This window comes from Musa acuminata, chromosome BXJ2-4 (genome assembly GCF_036884655.1).
Source record: "Musa acuminata AAA Group cultivar baxijiao chromosome BXJ2-4, Cavendish_Baxijiao_AAA, whole genome shotgun sequence".
Lineage (NCBI taxonomy): Eukaryota > Viridiplantae > Streptophyta > Magnoliopsida > Zingiberales > Musaceae > Musa > Musa acuminata.
Genome location: NC_088341.1, coordinates 40,000,966 through 40,018,387, shown reverse-complemented (window position 1 = coordinate 40,018,387; position 17,422 = coordinate 40,000,966). Strand labels below are relative to the sequence as shown.

Genomic DNA, 17,422 nt, shown 5'->3' with positions numbered 1-17,422 from the left:
AACACTATCTAATTAGTCCAAAACCCAAAGATATCCCTAATTTTGCAGTCCTTTCGAAGTTCCCTCTTAAAACCGGTTTCAACAATAAACTATTGAATTCGATCGGACCACTGTCTTCCTTCCACCCCAAGCAAGACGCCTACTCTCCACATTAGTGTATGGAATCTTTTAATATGCATGCTACAAAAGCATTGGGATAGTTATATAGATGAATAGCATGAATCAAACTTTAATTTCCTCGTGCACTCAACTATTTAAATTTTATTTGAAGTTGCACTTTGAGATCAATATTTTGGAACCAATCACAACTTGACACACATAGAATTTATAAGTCAACATAGTCTCTCTTGCATGATTGGATATCCAAAATTTTCTTTCAAAGCTCATATCAAACCTCATCTTTAACTTGAGCAGCTTTTGTTTGGCGTATGCCCTGAAACTAGTTTTATATGTAATGTTTATTTATTGTGAGGAGCAAGGCTTTGAGCGATTAAATAGAAGAGCATCCAAACCCTTAACACACGTTGACCTTTAGCAAGTCAGCTAGATCAGATTGACTCGGTGACATGGATCGACGACCATTTCCAACACCAACGCACTTCAGTGTTTCTAAAATAGAAAACTTTTTCTCCATGCAAACACGCTCTTCTTCAGTTGATTGAAAGCATTATTGCACATTAATTCAACCCGCATTGCTTCTGATCTGTGATGCTATCTGTGTTTTCAAAAATAAAGGAGGTCATATAAGAGATAAATCTAAAATGTGAGGTTTATTTAGATAATCTTGTTCACATACATATACAGTTATGAAATTTAGTTCATTTTATACCTCCTGTTTCTTGAAAATTTCGAAATATTTTACTATTTGTATTCATTGTTTATTATATATAACGTTTCTTAAAAGTACAACATTTTAACCCATAAGGCACGGTTAATGTTACAATTAACTAATAATTTTTTTTATTATTATTCTTAGGGTCCTCTCTACTTCAACCATCCTGAGCTTGCTGTACGGATACCTCATTCAATTGAGTTTAAATGCTTAGAATAATTTATCCATCCATCTTAACACCCTGTTTTGACTCAGCACTGATAAAATTGAACTTCATTAATTTAGTATAAGTTTCACTACATTAAAGTTGATTATACTTTAAATATCGTAATCTTCCTTTGTCGATTGGACTGCGAAGTTGATGTTCAGAACATTAGCCATTTTAATAACAAAAGAACAACAAAAGAATAACGACTGAAACTAACATTAGCCTGTTGCAATGCCGACCAACGCATGTTCCTCACTTGAGTAACAAAAGAACAACCATTAGGCATTTTAAGGTGCTAACAATTGAATATCAAAACCCATCTTGCTAACAAAAGAGCAACCATTACGCATTTAAAGGAGCTAACATTGCTGATGAATATTTCACATATCATTGCAAAATCCTGAGATGGAATCCCATTTTAGTTACTAATAGTTTGAAAAAACACATTCAAACAAACCATCATCCATTTCTGCACACTAAAATTAAAAATCTGGGACGAATCCTTGGGACAAGGCACAATAAAAAGGCACCAAAGTTGTTCCAACGGTACACACCCTGCTAATCCAAAACTGGTAGAACCATACGTGAATTACATCCAATTGAGCAGCACCACAAGTGAATTAGAGACCTCTGCATTCTTTGCATTCCAAGTTACATACATTATGATCCTACCATTGGCAACGAAAAGCTATTCCCAATGCATAATTAAGCAAAGGCCATAAGATCCTTGATTTTGAACTGAAAATGAAGAAAAAATGAGACACTGAACCACTTTTTCAACCTGTCATTACAATTTTACTGCAGAAAGTGCAGTTTGCAAAAGAAAACATTTGCATTACAGCTTCAAACATCTCTCTACAAAAATAAGAGAATATCACCAGGGCCAGATTGGTAGCTTTGAATGGATCATTGAAAAGCTCAAGGACATTCCAATCCTCATCTGCCAAATGTAGTGGCAACTGCTTCCGGGATAATCTATCAAATCTAATAGTAACAAATAATAAACATTATGGTGAACTTCACTTCCAACTCTAATCTAAAAGATGAAAAATTAACTCATACAACACTCGACAGCTTCATACCTCAATAATTTCTAAAACAATGTAATAAATGACCTTAGCTTCCTTGAACTATCAATTGCACTGTGAGTCCAGTCTTGGATTATGTTTGTGGGTGGGGATTCAGTGGCAGATCAAACAATTTTGAATCAATGATCACCACCAAACTTCTACGGCCATGTCAACCAACAGCATGATCAGTTAAAAGCTGCAACCCAGCTATCCTTCCACTATTTAAGGTTAAAAGAATCATGAAACAAAAATCAAATTGCTTGCCAATTCAGATTTGCTCTTAAAAATTTGAAGAATCTGGGCTGATCCCTGTTTCCCTGACATCCATCTTGGACTCAACTCCAACTCGCTGATAGAACAGGACATAGGCTGCTGATTTCTTGATTTCATTTTCGTTTACAGGGGAAACATGACTATCATCGAAATGAAACCAGCTGTCTTCTTCAAGTAGCTGTTAAAAGATGAACCCTGATTAAAAAGTAACTATAGGCAGCATTGACAATTTTAGCAGATAAAGTTTGAATTGAGATTATTATTTTCAGCATCTATGTCTTAAGAAAAAAAGATGCAACTAATTATGATGCGTTACTCTGTAGCTAACTCAGAATTCAATCATGCTAATGAAAGAAAAATGGGAAAGGACCTTTACCTTTGCAAAAGCAGAGTAGTGACCCCCACCTAAGCCACCATAGTGGTTGCTTATTGCATAGAGTTCATAAACAAGAGAACTTGAAGCACTTTCCCTGTGCCCAACATATTTGCTTAAATCAAGGTTATGCACAGGGAAGTTCACAAATGTGTCAAGTTTGTTTTTCATAAATCGGCTGTAAGAAAATCGTTTCAAGTGAACAACCAAAATATCTGGCAACCTCCATAAGTCAAGCTTCTTAGTTGCCTGCCTGTGTTCCTTGCACCTAGGGCAGTACCTAACACAAAAAAGGGAAAAATATTATAATTATCCAGAAAACATCAAATAACTTAAAAATCCTAATGCAGAAAGAGAACCAACCACATATCATCAGGCCCTAGAGGTTCTTCTTTTATAAATGCTTCCAAGCATGAATATAAAGTGATTGCCTCCTGCCGAGTTTTCTTTGACATGAAACCAGACTTGAACACTTCAGGAAGATCCTCAAGGAAACTGAAGTCATAAATTTCATGCTCTCTGTCTGACCAGTTCATCACCACCTTTAGACGAGATACAGGAACAGTATAATCAACATCAACCGTACTTCTACTGATGACCTTCCCATCTGCCAAGGCAAGCTGAATGTCAGGAATACTGTTATGGACCTCTTCTAATTCCATGTCTGATGTTGACAAAGTCTCTTCTGAGCACTGAATACCATTATCCGAGAGTACAATAGAATCCAGGCTTGGCCCAGAGCCACTGTCTCTGCTACTCTTGTCCCCATGTGACCATGTAAGTGCATTTGCTCGCAGCAATGGAGCAAGCACAGAAAGAACAGCAGCATGGATATCTACTCCAGTTCTGGAATCCACTGACAAGGTTGTAACTAGTGGCGTTCCAAGAAGCTTCAGATGGGCACTATATCGTGGTTCTGATAAAAATCTGGAGAAAGAACGTGCTGGATTGAGTATTTCAAGTTACTTTAAAAAAATTCCAACAAACTCTTCACTTTTGGGAAGTAAAATAATCAGGTAAGATAGTGCCCTTTTTTTTTGTTAAGAAATTTCAAGCATAAAATGACATTTTATCATGATGTAAAGTTTAATTAAAAAATGATGTAAAATTTTAATCAAATAATAAAGCCAAATCATTATTACATAGCACTAACCAGTAACCACAGAAATCAACAAGAATACTAATTATTCAACTATATGGCTAAGCATCATCAATATTCATTTTTTTTTTACTTTTCAGTGACAAATAATTCAGATAATGATTCTATTTCATTAGTTATAAATAAAAGTGCAGCACCTTAGATTACCAAAACCATGAAAAGTAATAGTAAGCAAGCAGGGGCACGATGTAAGATAACATATGCAGATACATGCACATGAGGGAGTACAAAATCTTACCCTTCTGCTCTCCTATGCAATATCTCTAGTCTCAATAATTTCTCATGGTGTATAGGAAGTCTGTAAGCCACAATATGCTCTTCATCTTTTATGTTAGATAATGATTCAAAAGAATTCTCTAGGTAGCGGTATATACGGTTGCCATAAACCTGGAAATTGGCAAGATATGCATAATAATGTTGATTATCTTCGACACTTAAAATAAATAGAGAAAAATGACCAAGGACAGCATCTTACCTCTGCCAGTACCAAGGCCTCAGTGTGCTTTAGGCATGAAGCAGTATTCAGTGCTTGAATTAGATCTTTGCAACAACCATTTTTTGGCACTGTCACAGTGAAAGGCATGGGAAGAGAGCTGCCATCACCACTAAACACAGTCACAGTGATCGTCCGGGTGGCAGTTGAAGGAAGTGGCAGCGACAAGTACATAAAAGGATCAAATGTCACAGAAACTTTGCTACAGACAGGACATACCAATGTTGACTTATATTGGCCCTGAATCCACCATCGACAATGACACTAATTTAGCATTTAAGAATAAAACACTAACTATATCTATTATCAGGATAAATTTTACCAGTACAAAGAAAGAACATGTTATATCAATAATGACCAAAAACATCGACAAGAAAGAGGCTATAAATTACTTTGACAGTGAAAATTAAATCACAATCAGAATATTAGCCCAAATGAAAAAAAGGAAAATTTTGTCAGTCATTTGTACATCACAAATACCATGAAGTACAAATTGATTGGACACAGATTGTACAGCAACTTTTAGAAACAATAGCTACAGAATTGTCTTTATAGCTGCCCAACAAAAGGTTCAAGCTACATGATCACATCAGATTATATAACAAGTGAAGCAGAATAACTTCACTGTTAGAGAGCAATTAAACTGTCATTCAAATTTTAGAATAAAAACCAACATATTTCTTAAACAAAATCCTTAAATATTTAGGTACGAACTTGCATACATCCACAATACTAAAATCAGTCCGAGATGTCATTTTGTCAACATTCCTCAGCAAATTCATAATATGGATAATCATGGACCCTTAATAAGCAGAAATAACTTCTATATTCAAGTGTTGCTTCTATAAATGTCAATGTCTTTTCCAAATACTAACTGTGAAATCTCAAGTTCTAATAGTGTTCATGGTTAACATGAGAGTAAATGTCGATGGACAGGATATCAGCAAACATCAATTAGTTCAAAAGGAAAATAATGAAACTGGATTAACAAGCATGCTGCAGCTGTATCTTCAAATAATTCATGATTCCAAACTAAGATTCCCAAGGAGAAAAGTACTTGTACAAACTACAAACTGACTGTAAAACCATGCCTTTCACAATCATTTGAAGTTTCAAACAAGAGCTCATAGCATATTCATACTATTGCTATAATATCTATAAAGGAGAGGCCTATTATAAAATTTCAAAAGCTGGAAGAAAAGATTTCTACTATAACTGTAAAATTGAGCCATAGGACTTGGAATGTCTATATGAGGATGATGAAAGGCAAATATTGATGATGAAAGCCACTGTGTATGAAGGCAGAACAACTAGACCAAATGCCATAGCCAACAAAGAACTTCAAAAGTCATCTATGAATAGTTTAACTAGAGAATTTGAATTTATTTAAAGACAATACTCAATGCAAATTTTAACGAAAACTTGGTTTGAACAAACTGAAACTAAAATATCTCACTTGGCAAACATCAACGATAATGGAGTCATTTCGAGCCTTGTGATTTTGCCAACATTCCTCAGCAAATTCATCATCTGGACGACCATCTGCATCTTTTGCTTCTATGTAAGGCTTGCTTCTTACACGGTTTAAATCTTCATGCAGACCATCCAATAGAAAGGCAAGAAGTTCCTACAGATAAAAGATTGAGTCAAAATGGTAATGTCAAAATAACCATGATTCACCTTACCGGTCCGTACCAGTGTACCGGCCAACCATTAGTATGATATGTACCGAACTGAAACAAGCAATACCGACACATGGTACATGGAGGCATGTCGATGTACCACCTATACCAGTCCCCTATCAAACCGGTACATTCCACTGTACCGAGCGGTATGCTATGGTACGATGAACCTTGAAAATAACTATTATAAAAAAATAAACCTATAATATCTTTTGGTGATAATATTAAGACAATAACTAAAAAAAGGAATTACAATCAGTTAACAGTCATAGTCTCCAGTCTCCAATCAGAAAAATAAAAAATGTACAAGTCATTTCAACAAGCAATTATAGATTCACGGATCCATTTCCGACAATAGGTTACTGAAATAAAGTCTCTCATATTATGGACTTGGTCATGAAATAGAGTTTCTTATTATGTGTCACTGATCAAATGCAAATAAACACTGCTAGTAAGCAACTAAAAGTGAAACAGTGAAAAATAGACACATTCACATAGTGCTATATATTTCATCAAAATGTTCACAAAGTATAATTTCATTTCACAGGTTCAAATGGCAATATCAACATTTGTGCACAACAAAATCATTGGTTTCCAGGCGACTGAGGAAGTTGAACCACTATGATGCTAAAAAGGCCTAGCAGGTGTTTCTAAATAAAATTCACAAAACAATCAACATAATAACTTGGTAGACCAGAATTGAGCAACAGTTTTTGCCTACTGTCAAGCATATGGTTTTTGCAAAATGTCAGTTTAGATTTGAAATAAATCACCTATCTATGCAAAGCTGATGATTCATACAAAAGCTAAGAATCATAAAATCCTTGATTAAGAACTATATGTGATTTGCATTGAAGTAATGATTTACAGAAAGCAAGGTACAAGTTTCTGAAACCTAATTGCAAGAAAGAGAGAGATAGGAAAGGTGAGAAAGATGGTTGTTTTGTGCTTTTTAATGCGATCAAAGTTGGGTCCATGAACTGAGTGGTGGCCTTACTGGTTAGTTTACACCTAGTAGCCAAAGCCGAGCTGTAAGCCTAGTTCACAAGGATTACCGGGCAGTAACTGCTGCCCCAACCCTAGACCACTCATAAAGAGGTGGTCTCATCCTATCCTTCTGGACCAGTAAATATGTTACATTCTGGGTCCTGACAAAATTATATTCCTTGATCCAAACTACCCACCCATAATCACAATAAACTATCGAATGTTGAGTAACCTAATAATCAGTCTATCAAGCAAAATAACCGCAATTATCATGTTCTTCAGTTGAAAATGATCTATACACTCAAAAGCTGAATTTGACACTGAATAAAATTTCAGACTACATATGCAGCAACCAATAGGAAACAGAGGCACTATGCAAGTTCCATGTCCCATTTCAATTTTGTTCTTGAAATACTTAATTTGATAACAAATGTGAATGCAGCTAAACATTCAAAATTTGAGGCAAATCCTCAAAATTGATATAAGAACATAGTATATTGATCATGAAGATGGTGGCACCAACCTGAGAATCATGTTGATTATATCCACTAAACTGAGGAGCAAACCGAGCAAGCTTTGCTTTAAATGCACGTGGTGCTACTGATGTCCGTCCTGATGACCATAACTTCCTTAGCAATTCTCCAAAAACAATTGCAAGTTCACCCTGTATGATCAAAACAGAAAATAAAACTATATGGCAGCAACCATTTGATATCCTCTGATAAACATTAAGAACTCCTTAATGGAAAATACACAAAAATTATCATATGCTAAACAACAAGTTACCTACTTGCATTCCCAAGGGATTTTCCTTGTTTATCTCCTCACTGTAATCTTGAAGAAAATAATCAACAAGGGGAGGTGTATGCACTAAACACTGTAAGGCACTGTTCATAAAACAAGTATTGCCCAGGTTATGCAATCCTGTCAGTCCTTGACCATCAACCTTTATTCCATTATTCAAAACATCATCCCTATCTTCTGTGTCCCTCTGTGAAGAACTAAAATTGCCCCCTTCTAGAAAATTGGAGCGAAATCCAGTTGAATAGCTGTTAGATAACATAGGACCTCCAGCAATTGTAACAGAAGACCTTGAAGGTTCTAAAGGAACCAGAGCCAATTCATTTCCAGCTGAACTCATACTGACATTGGAAGGCCAAAGCTTATCATCTTGGACCTCCAAAAGAACCTGTGTGAATATAGGAATTAACAAAATGACTAACTGATTTGAATTTGAAGACAACTGGATGGTGCAGAAAAATGTCAGTGCTGTCTAAATTTAGTGTCAATAAAATAGCAATGGGAAGCATAAGAATTACAGCTGATTTCAGTTTTCTTAAATTAATTTAGATGGCAACTTCTTTTCATATTAATAATAACATAGAAAACAGAGTTTGCCTCAAGAAATATAGAATAAGGATTTCCATAATTATTGCACAAATGATCATATTCTTGATTTGTAAACAATTAGCTTATGAAATATGAAGTCAGAACATTATAGTGAACTAAAGACCAGAACTTTGTAAAGTACTAAAAGATAAACAATTTAGCATGCACTATCAAATGTCCATACAACACAATTTTACAGGTTATATAGGATTGAAGGTTAAGAACATGTGCCATAATGTCCTCACTATTTGAAGTCAGCACTACATGGATCTTTACCTGCCATTAAATTCTGCATAAAGCATATAAAAAATGATACCTATACTCATCCATATATGGACCAAATCCATTAGCTAGCCATGATCTAGAAAGTAATAAACACAACATCCTTACCTCCTGGTCCATAAGCAACTGAGCTTCCTCGAGAGTTTGATCAAAGTTGTTCAAAAACTGATGCTTAGTTTTGTTGTAATAATCCCAGATTGAAACCTTAAATGAGGAAAGAGAAAAGAAAGAAACTTGAGATATAAGTAAATAGATATTGTTGATAAAGAAATTTTGTGATTCCAGAGTCAGAGGGCATACCTTCTCCTTCTCTAGTTCAAGAAGCATGCAAACCATGTTGTAAAGCTCACGCACTGATGCCTGACATAATAAGCAATTGCAAGTCAGCATCCTGATAATATATTTATGGTCCCAATAAAGTATAAATCTATAAGAAAGAAGATTATGAGTTGTTTATCTCCAATACAATGTCATTTATATTCTTACCATTGAGGCCAAATAAAGTTCTAGTTCCACTGACTTTCTAAAACAACCCACAGCAATGAACTGAAGACAGCTTACTTAATTGGGAAAATTCATGCCAGGAACTGTACAGACACACATATGGACAAAAGCCTAAATGCAGACATTTGGTGCCCAAAAAGGTCTATATACAGGCATCTGATTGTGCCTTACAATAGGAAGTACAGCCTGCACACAGAATGAGGCGCAAATCCTCTGCGTCAATATTTACGCTACTTATGTTCTCTTATTAAAGGGAAAAAAAAAGAAGTATATCTTATCCTCTTGTTCTGCAGCTAAAGTGGCATGGTATCTAGCACAGTTTCTAAACAGCCTATTGCATGAGGCATGCCTAGACCACTAAATATGATACACGCATACGTATTTTATCCAAAATCAATTCGAAGGAAGTATATAGTATAGCTCTAATATGTAGAATAGCATAATATGTTATACTTTTTATGCACCTGACATGGAAGTGTGTTAGTTGTCCGAAGAAATATAGAAAAGGACCTAAAAAGATCTTAATAAAAACTATAAATAAATATTTAAGTATTCTAAACTTAACCAAGCATATGATTTTTTATAGATCTCAATGGCAACAAAAGATTCATGTAACCGACCCCAAATAATTGGGACTTATGGTTTTGTTGTTGTTGTTGCAATCAAAACAAATGGTATTTATAATTCTTTCCTTGACAAATCACCTTCTACATATGAACCCCTATAGAACTTTTGCAAATCAAGAATTGGTTTGCTTTAGTTTAAGTTTTAGTCAAATCAAGAAAGCCTGAGTTTAGATGATTTTTTTGTCATTTCAGTTAATTTAAAAGATTTTACATATAACATAAAATTATAAATAACCAAGTATAAATTGCCAACAATGAAAATTTTAATGTTTAAAAATAAACAGATAAGAACATTTATTGCAAAGGGGCAATCAAAAAGTCAAGTATGACTGAGAATAAATAAAATGCATTATATTATAAATAAAGCAATAATAACCATGTTTTAGAGTATAACAGCCAATTTTACAGCTTAGTGACAGTTTATAATGATCACCACCACTTAAAAATACTATTAAGAATCTACCTCAGTGCTGCTTCCATATATTGTAAAAGCTACATTCAACCATAAGAAAATCCTTCCATAATCCAAAATGAAGAAATTCATAAGAGTAAAGATACTAGCATAAGTATAACATACTAGAGACTTGTTCCAACAAGTTTCTCTGCAAATTTTAACTCTTCTAATTTCTGACTAACTCCTACTTTGACAAATATTTCAGCACCACTCAAAAGAGGTTGGCTTCAAGCTTTCCTACCACCCTTTTTATTCTTCTAATTCCCTCCCACCACACCCTCTGACCAGAACCAGCAGGCCGCTGACCCACCTCAACCCTGCCCCAGAACACCCCATCTCCTTAGGGTTCACAAACATCTTTGGCTGGGTAGCTTGACTGCAAGTTTCCAACCATCAGCGAAGGACAAAGAAGATGAGAATTACAGGTTACTATTTCTCCCGACTACTCTTTTCAAGTGGTTCCTGTTTCTTTCTACTTCCAAATCTACAGGTTGGTGTTTCTCTTTCAACAATCCTTTTAAGCTGCTTCCTGTTTCTTTCTACTTCCAAACCTGTATCAGCTTGTATCGCCTGGTGAATCGCAGTATGGCAGTACATACTAATCCAACCAGCTATCAGTATAAGTTCAGGTACATTGAAAACCTAAAGAACCAATTTAGGATATATAAATTGTGCCCTGACAGGATCTTCATTGATAATGAAGATTGCATGTACAGAACTACTAAGGAAATTGATAGGAATATATGATTTAGCCTATTGTTGATGGCTTGAGCTTAGGCAGTTTGGATATTAAGACACACGGACACAACTATTCTGTTCTTCCTTAGCCCCTTTAAATATCTTGTCTTTAAACAGAAAGAATACGTTCCAAGTATTAAACTGCCATAACCATTAAGAAAAGGAAAAACAATATCACTTGTGTAACAAATTTAACCAATGAATAACATGGCAACAAAAAATAGTAAATTTATGCAAAAAGACTAAAAAGTCCATAAAGAGATTTTGAAAAAAAGAATTAATTTTTTTGAATAGTAAAAGAAATTTTTCATGTTGTAGTATAATAAAGTTAATAGCTTTCCTTATGCACATGTCATGTCTATAAAATTTAGCTAGTATCCCCGAAATTGAAGTTTCAGAGAATTAGAAAGCAAATATTAATCAACATAAAGAACAAAGACCAATATGAAACAGCTGGATTCAACCCCGATTGTGACTTGATCTTTGAGCAAGCTTGCCACCCATTTCACAAAGGAAGCTATCAAGTCCAATTCATCAAAAGTATAGCTTAAACAGCATAAAGAAAGACCTGTGAGATAGCTAATTCATCAAGGACTAATTTCAAGAGACAATACCAGCTAATAAACATGTCCCCAAGTCAAGAGAGGAGAGATCAATTGAAGATGAGCTTTTGGGAACCATTATCAAAAGAGGGACAGTCCTAACCAATACAGGAGGTCGGCTGATTTTCAGCTCTTTATGGACGATAGCAACATTGGGAACCTTCCAAAACATTGTAGCAAAGCTGATGATTGCAAGTCTTTAAAAGAAATCAGAGTCAATTTTATAAAATTTGATGAACTACTTATTTTAATTTATAATCCCCATTAAATACGAAGCTTAGAACACGCATCTTCTTGCAAGCTCTTAAAGCTCCTGTTTGGATGTATATGTTTTCTTGCAATAAAGTTAGCCTAGCTATTAGTTTCTGCTAGATAGAGAAGGACTGAGCTTTTGGTTTTCCATGTAATGAAACAGTTATACATCTGCCTTTAGCCAACAACAGCATTATCACATCCCATTAGCAGCGTTATCACATCAACAGTCAAACGGTAGCAAAAGCAAATCATTTGATAGAAAAGGTAAACAAGGGACTAGCACATTAACTAACAAGAAAAACAGTGAGTACACAAGTTACATAATTAAATGTCTAACAAAGATCTATGCAGATATGAACAAGTAAAATGAAAATATTATCATAAAAGCAGCCATCTAATAGTCTAATAAGGAGACAGCTCTTCAGAAACATATTCTACAGTAATCCAAACATAAACACTTGCACCTTTATTGCAGAATTTCCCATCCACAAAGACATCTTAGAGAAGACAACATTCAAAGAAAAAAAGTTCTCAAACACGGTGAGTTAACAACAAGATATAAAAAAACATAATAATGCAATGATTAACCTAAAGTAAAAAAAGTAGGAGATACTGCTCCGGAATAGGAAATACCATTCTGCTAATCTTTAAAGTTCTCTGGGACTTGTCTCTTCCATCAACTAATTGCAAACAAAGAGGATAAACTTCTACATTGAACTTCTTGGTAATAAAACCCTCAGAAATTACTTTTCTAGGTAGTTCTGGTCCCCCTCGGTACCTGTTAAATAAAGTCCAAGCACCATTTACAAATAGTAAACCAAAGAAGAATACTAAACAGAAAAAATGTATATTCAATAACCATTATAGCATGAAACAAAACACTACCAAATGGAAGGTTATAGTTGATCTTTGTAAAATAAGAAAGTCTGGTGGCAATCAATGAATATCGTAGAATTGACATTAGACAGGTTATAGCATGACTCCTAGTACTACAAATTATATGTCGTGGACTGCCTCAGTTCCACGCCGTGAGGCCACAAAAGATAGATTCATGCCTCCAAGTATATCAATATTTCAGGCATATCATAGACAACTCCACTACCATGGTGCACAGCAATGCTTCCTCCAAAGAACACTTATATGCCATGCTGAAGCCACAGTTAACTGTTGGTAATATCAACTGACATTCATTTTCAATTTTTTTTGAGATTCAAGGGGACCTTGGCTCTAAAGTATGACTGCTCCACTGCGATGAATTGAGCATTTTCGAGACAAATTATGTAAACAGTCTTTTGACATGGGGTTTTAGGCATGTACATCTAACCCTCTCCAGAAACACACAATAGCAGGAACCTCATGTTCTTTTTCCTTGTGGAAATGTGGCAACACTTTTGACCTCCCATTACAGCCAGCTCTTCATATGACAGTTTAAGGACTACTGGATTAACCCAAAAGGCCAAAACTTCATAAACCACTTGTACATCTCAATGTGATAAGTGGTAACCTTTTCCTTGATCCAACCAAAGTCTCCCAACACCTACCATGTACATATGTGTATGCTCTTTGAATTTATCAAGCTACACTAATATGTTGTTAACCTTAAACTCCGAAAACAAACACCAACAAACAATTTTAAACATCTAATGATAACCTAAAGATAAACATCTAAACTACACTAACTTTGGCTTGCTGACTATACTTTGAAGATAATATTAATCTTTTACTTAAAGACTCTGGTAATGAACAACAAGCTTAATTATTCAGGGACATTTAAGAAGAAATACGTCATGGCCGATGCACAAGGCTCTCGTCAATGCTGGATCTAAAAAGGATCAACTTACGCAATCAAATGATATTTGATGATGGTTTTCCAAGAAAATAAAAGTTTCCCAGATGACAGTAGACAAAACAGATTCAACGAAAACGAAAAGAAACAACCAAATATACCATTCTAGAAGCTTCTTCCAAGCATCTTGCGGCACCAAACTGTAGTCTTCTCCTTCCTGCAAAGATCTTTTAAGATCCAATTCATTACCTTCCACAACTGATTCATTCAATAAAAGATTAGAATTATCAATCTCTCCGGGCCTACGAGGGATGCAAAAAATGCCCTCATTGGAATTGTCATCAGACTGGTCTAAATCCACATATTCTTGCCATTCCATCCACCATCTGCAAAAGCAAAACCCATATGTTGGTTCATCCTCAAAAACAATTGTTACAGTGACTCATAACTTCAAACAAGAATGTAAAAGAAACATAATTAACAGTAGTATTCATCTTAAAGAAACATATATGACAAGATACATCCAATTCGATTGCAAGATATCAAAATAGTTTATAAGAAGCAATAAGTATAAGACTCATTTAAAAATGCATGGTGCATTAATTACATAAACATCACCTAACAAGTACAATTACTAAAGTGATGTACGTTTTTATCAAGCAAAATTTGGAGCAAGATCGCTACAAGTATCTTACATGCTTGTTAAGAAACATAATACCAAATAAACCCAAACTATTCAACATGGCCAACAGATTCACTACACTATAGTCCCATTAATAATGACTGTTATCACCATGAACCTTTTCAAGCACATTAATGCACCATCGCACCAAATCTGAAACTCAAAGGAACTTTTGGAAAGTTCCATCTTTTTGACATTAGCCTGGGAAATTTTTTTCCTTGATTATTACTGTTCAAGTAACCATGATAGTTCCAAGGTGTCTCCAAGCCATGTAGAGCTGAAAGTTGAAATCGAGCATCCAGTGAAAAATCTAGCTCTTAATTTATCTTTTGGAAAACTGAAGCTTTAGATGCTAGTTCTCTTTCACAAATCAAAGAAAGACTACCCCTCACATTTCTTCCAACAAAGAAGTGCATCAATGGTATAAGATATGACTTCATGATGGCAGTAAAGTAGCTCCAGGGCAAATACTTCTATTGAAGTAGTTGTGCCCCAACAAGAGACACAAAGCTCTCCGCAATAGAAATTTGTGTGTGTCACAAACAAATAAAATCCTTCCATCCCCTTTCTTGTTGTGCCTCTGCCTATTATTTCTTTGGGAGGGTGCCTTTGCACCACAATAAGGTTACTCCTACATGATTCGAATATGAAAATAGCCTCTTTGGTGGCAAGAATAAGGTTGCTTGTATTGACCCTTCTGAAGCATTGCATTGGCAGAAGCCACATGCATCAGCCCCCCACCCCTCTGTAAGACAACCAGTCAGATGGAATCTCTCTGCAACTAACAAGATGCAGTCTTCTATTCTGATACATGGCATGACAAAAGAAAAAACTCTTATATCTTTGTTTCTCCAAAACCCCAGCCACTCACTACCCACCTATTAGTTTCTACATTTTCAATGGGACAAATTCTTGTTTTTGTTTATATTCAATCGATGCAAGTATTTGATCCTAATTGTTTTATATACTTCTTAATAAAACTCAAGATCATCCTTAGTTTATTAACACTCACATAGTAAAGAGAAACTTTTTTGGATAAGTATATAATGAAATGAAAATAAATATGTATATAATTTTGCCTTTTTTTTCATCTTACATCCGATTGTTATTACGTTAATGAAAATAGAACAATGAGTCATAAAGGGGAAGATGCCACATACCTAATTCCCTGTATCTACTATTCTTCTCGTGTACCTACTCCTATGTTTTCATCAGACAAAATAAAACCATTGGATATTTTTGCAAATCTTTTCAACAGCTAAAAGTGCCATGATAATGCATGATCACATATAATCAATTGTCAAGCCTTTGACATGCAATTGGCAACTTTTTGATATTTTTTCAGAATCTATCATAAAATTTACAATCAGTAATCACCAAATGATCTAGCAATTATGGATGTTATATAAAGCAGTTGGCACATGTACGGGAAAATACAACACCAGCACAACTCATCTGACAAGTGAATCAAAGATCATAGTTATAAGATGCAAAATCAAGATAAAAATGTACACCCTTATCCCAAAAGACCCATAAACCTGCTTCGCCAGGCGGGTAAAGAAGACATCATATGCCGCCAGCCGTGGCCAATTCAATCAAATAACATCGAGCATATCAATGTTAAAAATGGGATCCTACAAACACAAGAGGAGGAGAAGAAGAAGAAAGCAAAGGAACTTGATCGGTTACCTATGCGAGACAAGGTAGTAGAGATCGCCTTCCTTGATACTGGCTTCGGAGGATCTGATCAGTTCCATTATGATATCTTTCTCTTCCGCGGGAGCGCGAGGCAAGCAGCTCTCCGGCGGAAAGAAACCCTCCGAATTAGGAATCGTCATGTTGAATACCACAATACAGATATGACCACCGCAGTCGGAGCCGACGAGAGGTTCGCGAAGGAGACGTCAGGGCGAATCAAAGACCAGCGGCAGCAAGGTATCGAAAAGGGCGACGTACGAAACCCTAGATCACAGGCAATCGAGAAAAGAAAGAGGGAGGTGGAGGTTGTTCGCGAAGATTTAAGAAGAAAATAGGGGAGAGGACGAGAAGCGATGCGAAATCCGCCTCCGACCCGTCTCCTATTTATTCAACGATCGATCCGCGGGTGGATGTGAAGAAACAAATCCGTAATCAAAGCAGTCGCCGAAATGGCTTTGGTCTGTTTTAGTCAATAATAATGACACGGAATGCTCTTCCTGCCGTCGACTCCTACTCTTCGTTGTACCTGCCTTGTGATTGGAGGCATCAATGTCCACATCAGGTGCAGTGAGTGGAAGTAAAAAGTATTTCGGTCATTTCGGATACGAAAATATTTTAAACAAAAAGAAAATAAATTAAAATTTGTTTTTCTTTTCCCTTTTTCAAAAAGGCAAAAAAAACGTGGCGCCATGTGACCGTGTACGGTTCATTTTTGCGGAGATTATTAGACCAATTGGGCTCATGGAGTTTTCTTTTATACCAAGCAATCACCGCTAATTCTCATTTAAATATAATCATAAATTATTATGCATTACATTTATTTAATAATGACTGTTAATAAATTTAAACTGAGTTAGCTACTTCTTCTGAATCGGTAAAACCACTTATTATATATACCTTGCTATTAAATCTCATAACACATGTTTTTACTAATCATCTTTTAAATTTAATAAACATCATTTGATGATGTAATAAAAAAAATTTCTAATTTTTATAAAATTATCTTTCAAATTTAACTATATTCATCGAATTATTGATTCACAATTAGAGTAATTTGTATTTAATTGTTAACTACAACAAAAATAAAAGCTATTTCCCATTGCTATTGACACACAGTTAGTTGTTTGGACAAATTCTAAAAAAAAAATTCTATTTTTTGACTTTTCTTGAAAAGTGTCTCTTATTTTAAAATTTTACTAACAACATGTTTTTTTCCTAATGCATGGAATACTCCTAGCAACTTAATCTATTTTTCCTAATTTTTCTATGGATCGATGCATAGGATAAATCGATACGGTTTTTTTTATAGTATTTTGAATAATAAAAAAA

General features: G+C 35.1%; 1 protein-coding gene across 2 annotated transcripts; it reads right to left on the bottom strand.

Moving 5' to 3' along the window:
- Positions 1-1,785: 1,785 nt before the first annotated feature.
- LOC135610852 (ubiquitin carboxyl-terminal hydrolase 9-like) lies at positions 1,786-16,524 on the bottom strand. 2 transcript variants are annotated; one of them, XR_010486342.1, is made up of 14 exons: positions 16,085-16,524; positions 13,875-14,099; positions 12,561-12,705; positions 9,049-9,108; positions 8,857-8,952; positions 7,868-8,266; positions 7,601-7,741; positions 5,865-6,035; positions 4,391-4,648; positions 4,154-4,302; positions 3,120-3,683; positions 2,760-3,036; positions 2,123-2,561; positions 1,786-2,024 (listed from the first exon to the last, which is right to left on the bottom strand). XR_010486342.1 is itself a non-coding variant. In XM_065105839.1 (13 exons), the coding sequence occupies exons 1-13, from the start codon at positions 16,231-16,233 to the stop codon at positions 2,391-2,393; spliced, it is 2,805 nt and encodes a 934-aa protein (XP_064961911.1). In that variant the 5' UTR covers positions 16,234-16,524; the 3' UTR covers positions 1,786-2,390. The 2 variants fall into 2 exon arrangements, 1 of the variants encoding a protein (XP_064961911.1); XM_065105839.1 differs by having other exon boundaries at positions 1,786-2,561.
- Between the last annotated feature and the right edge of the window lie 898 nt (positions 16,525-17,422).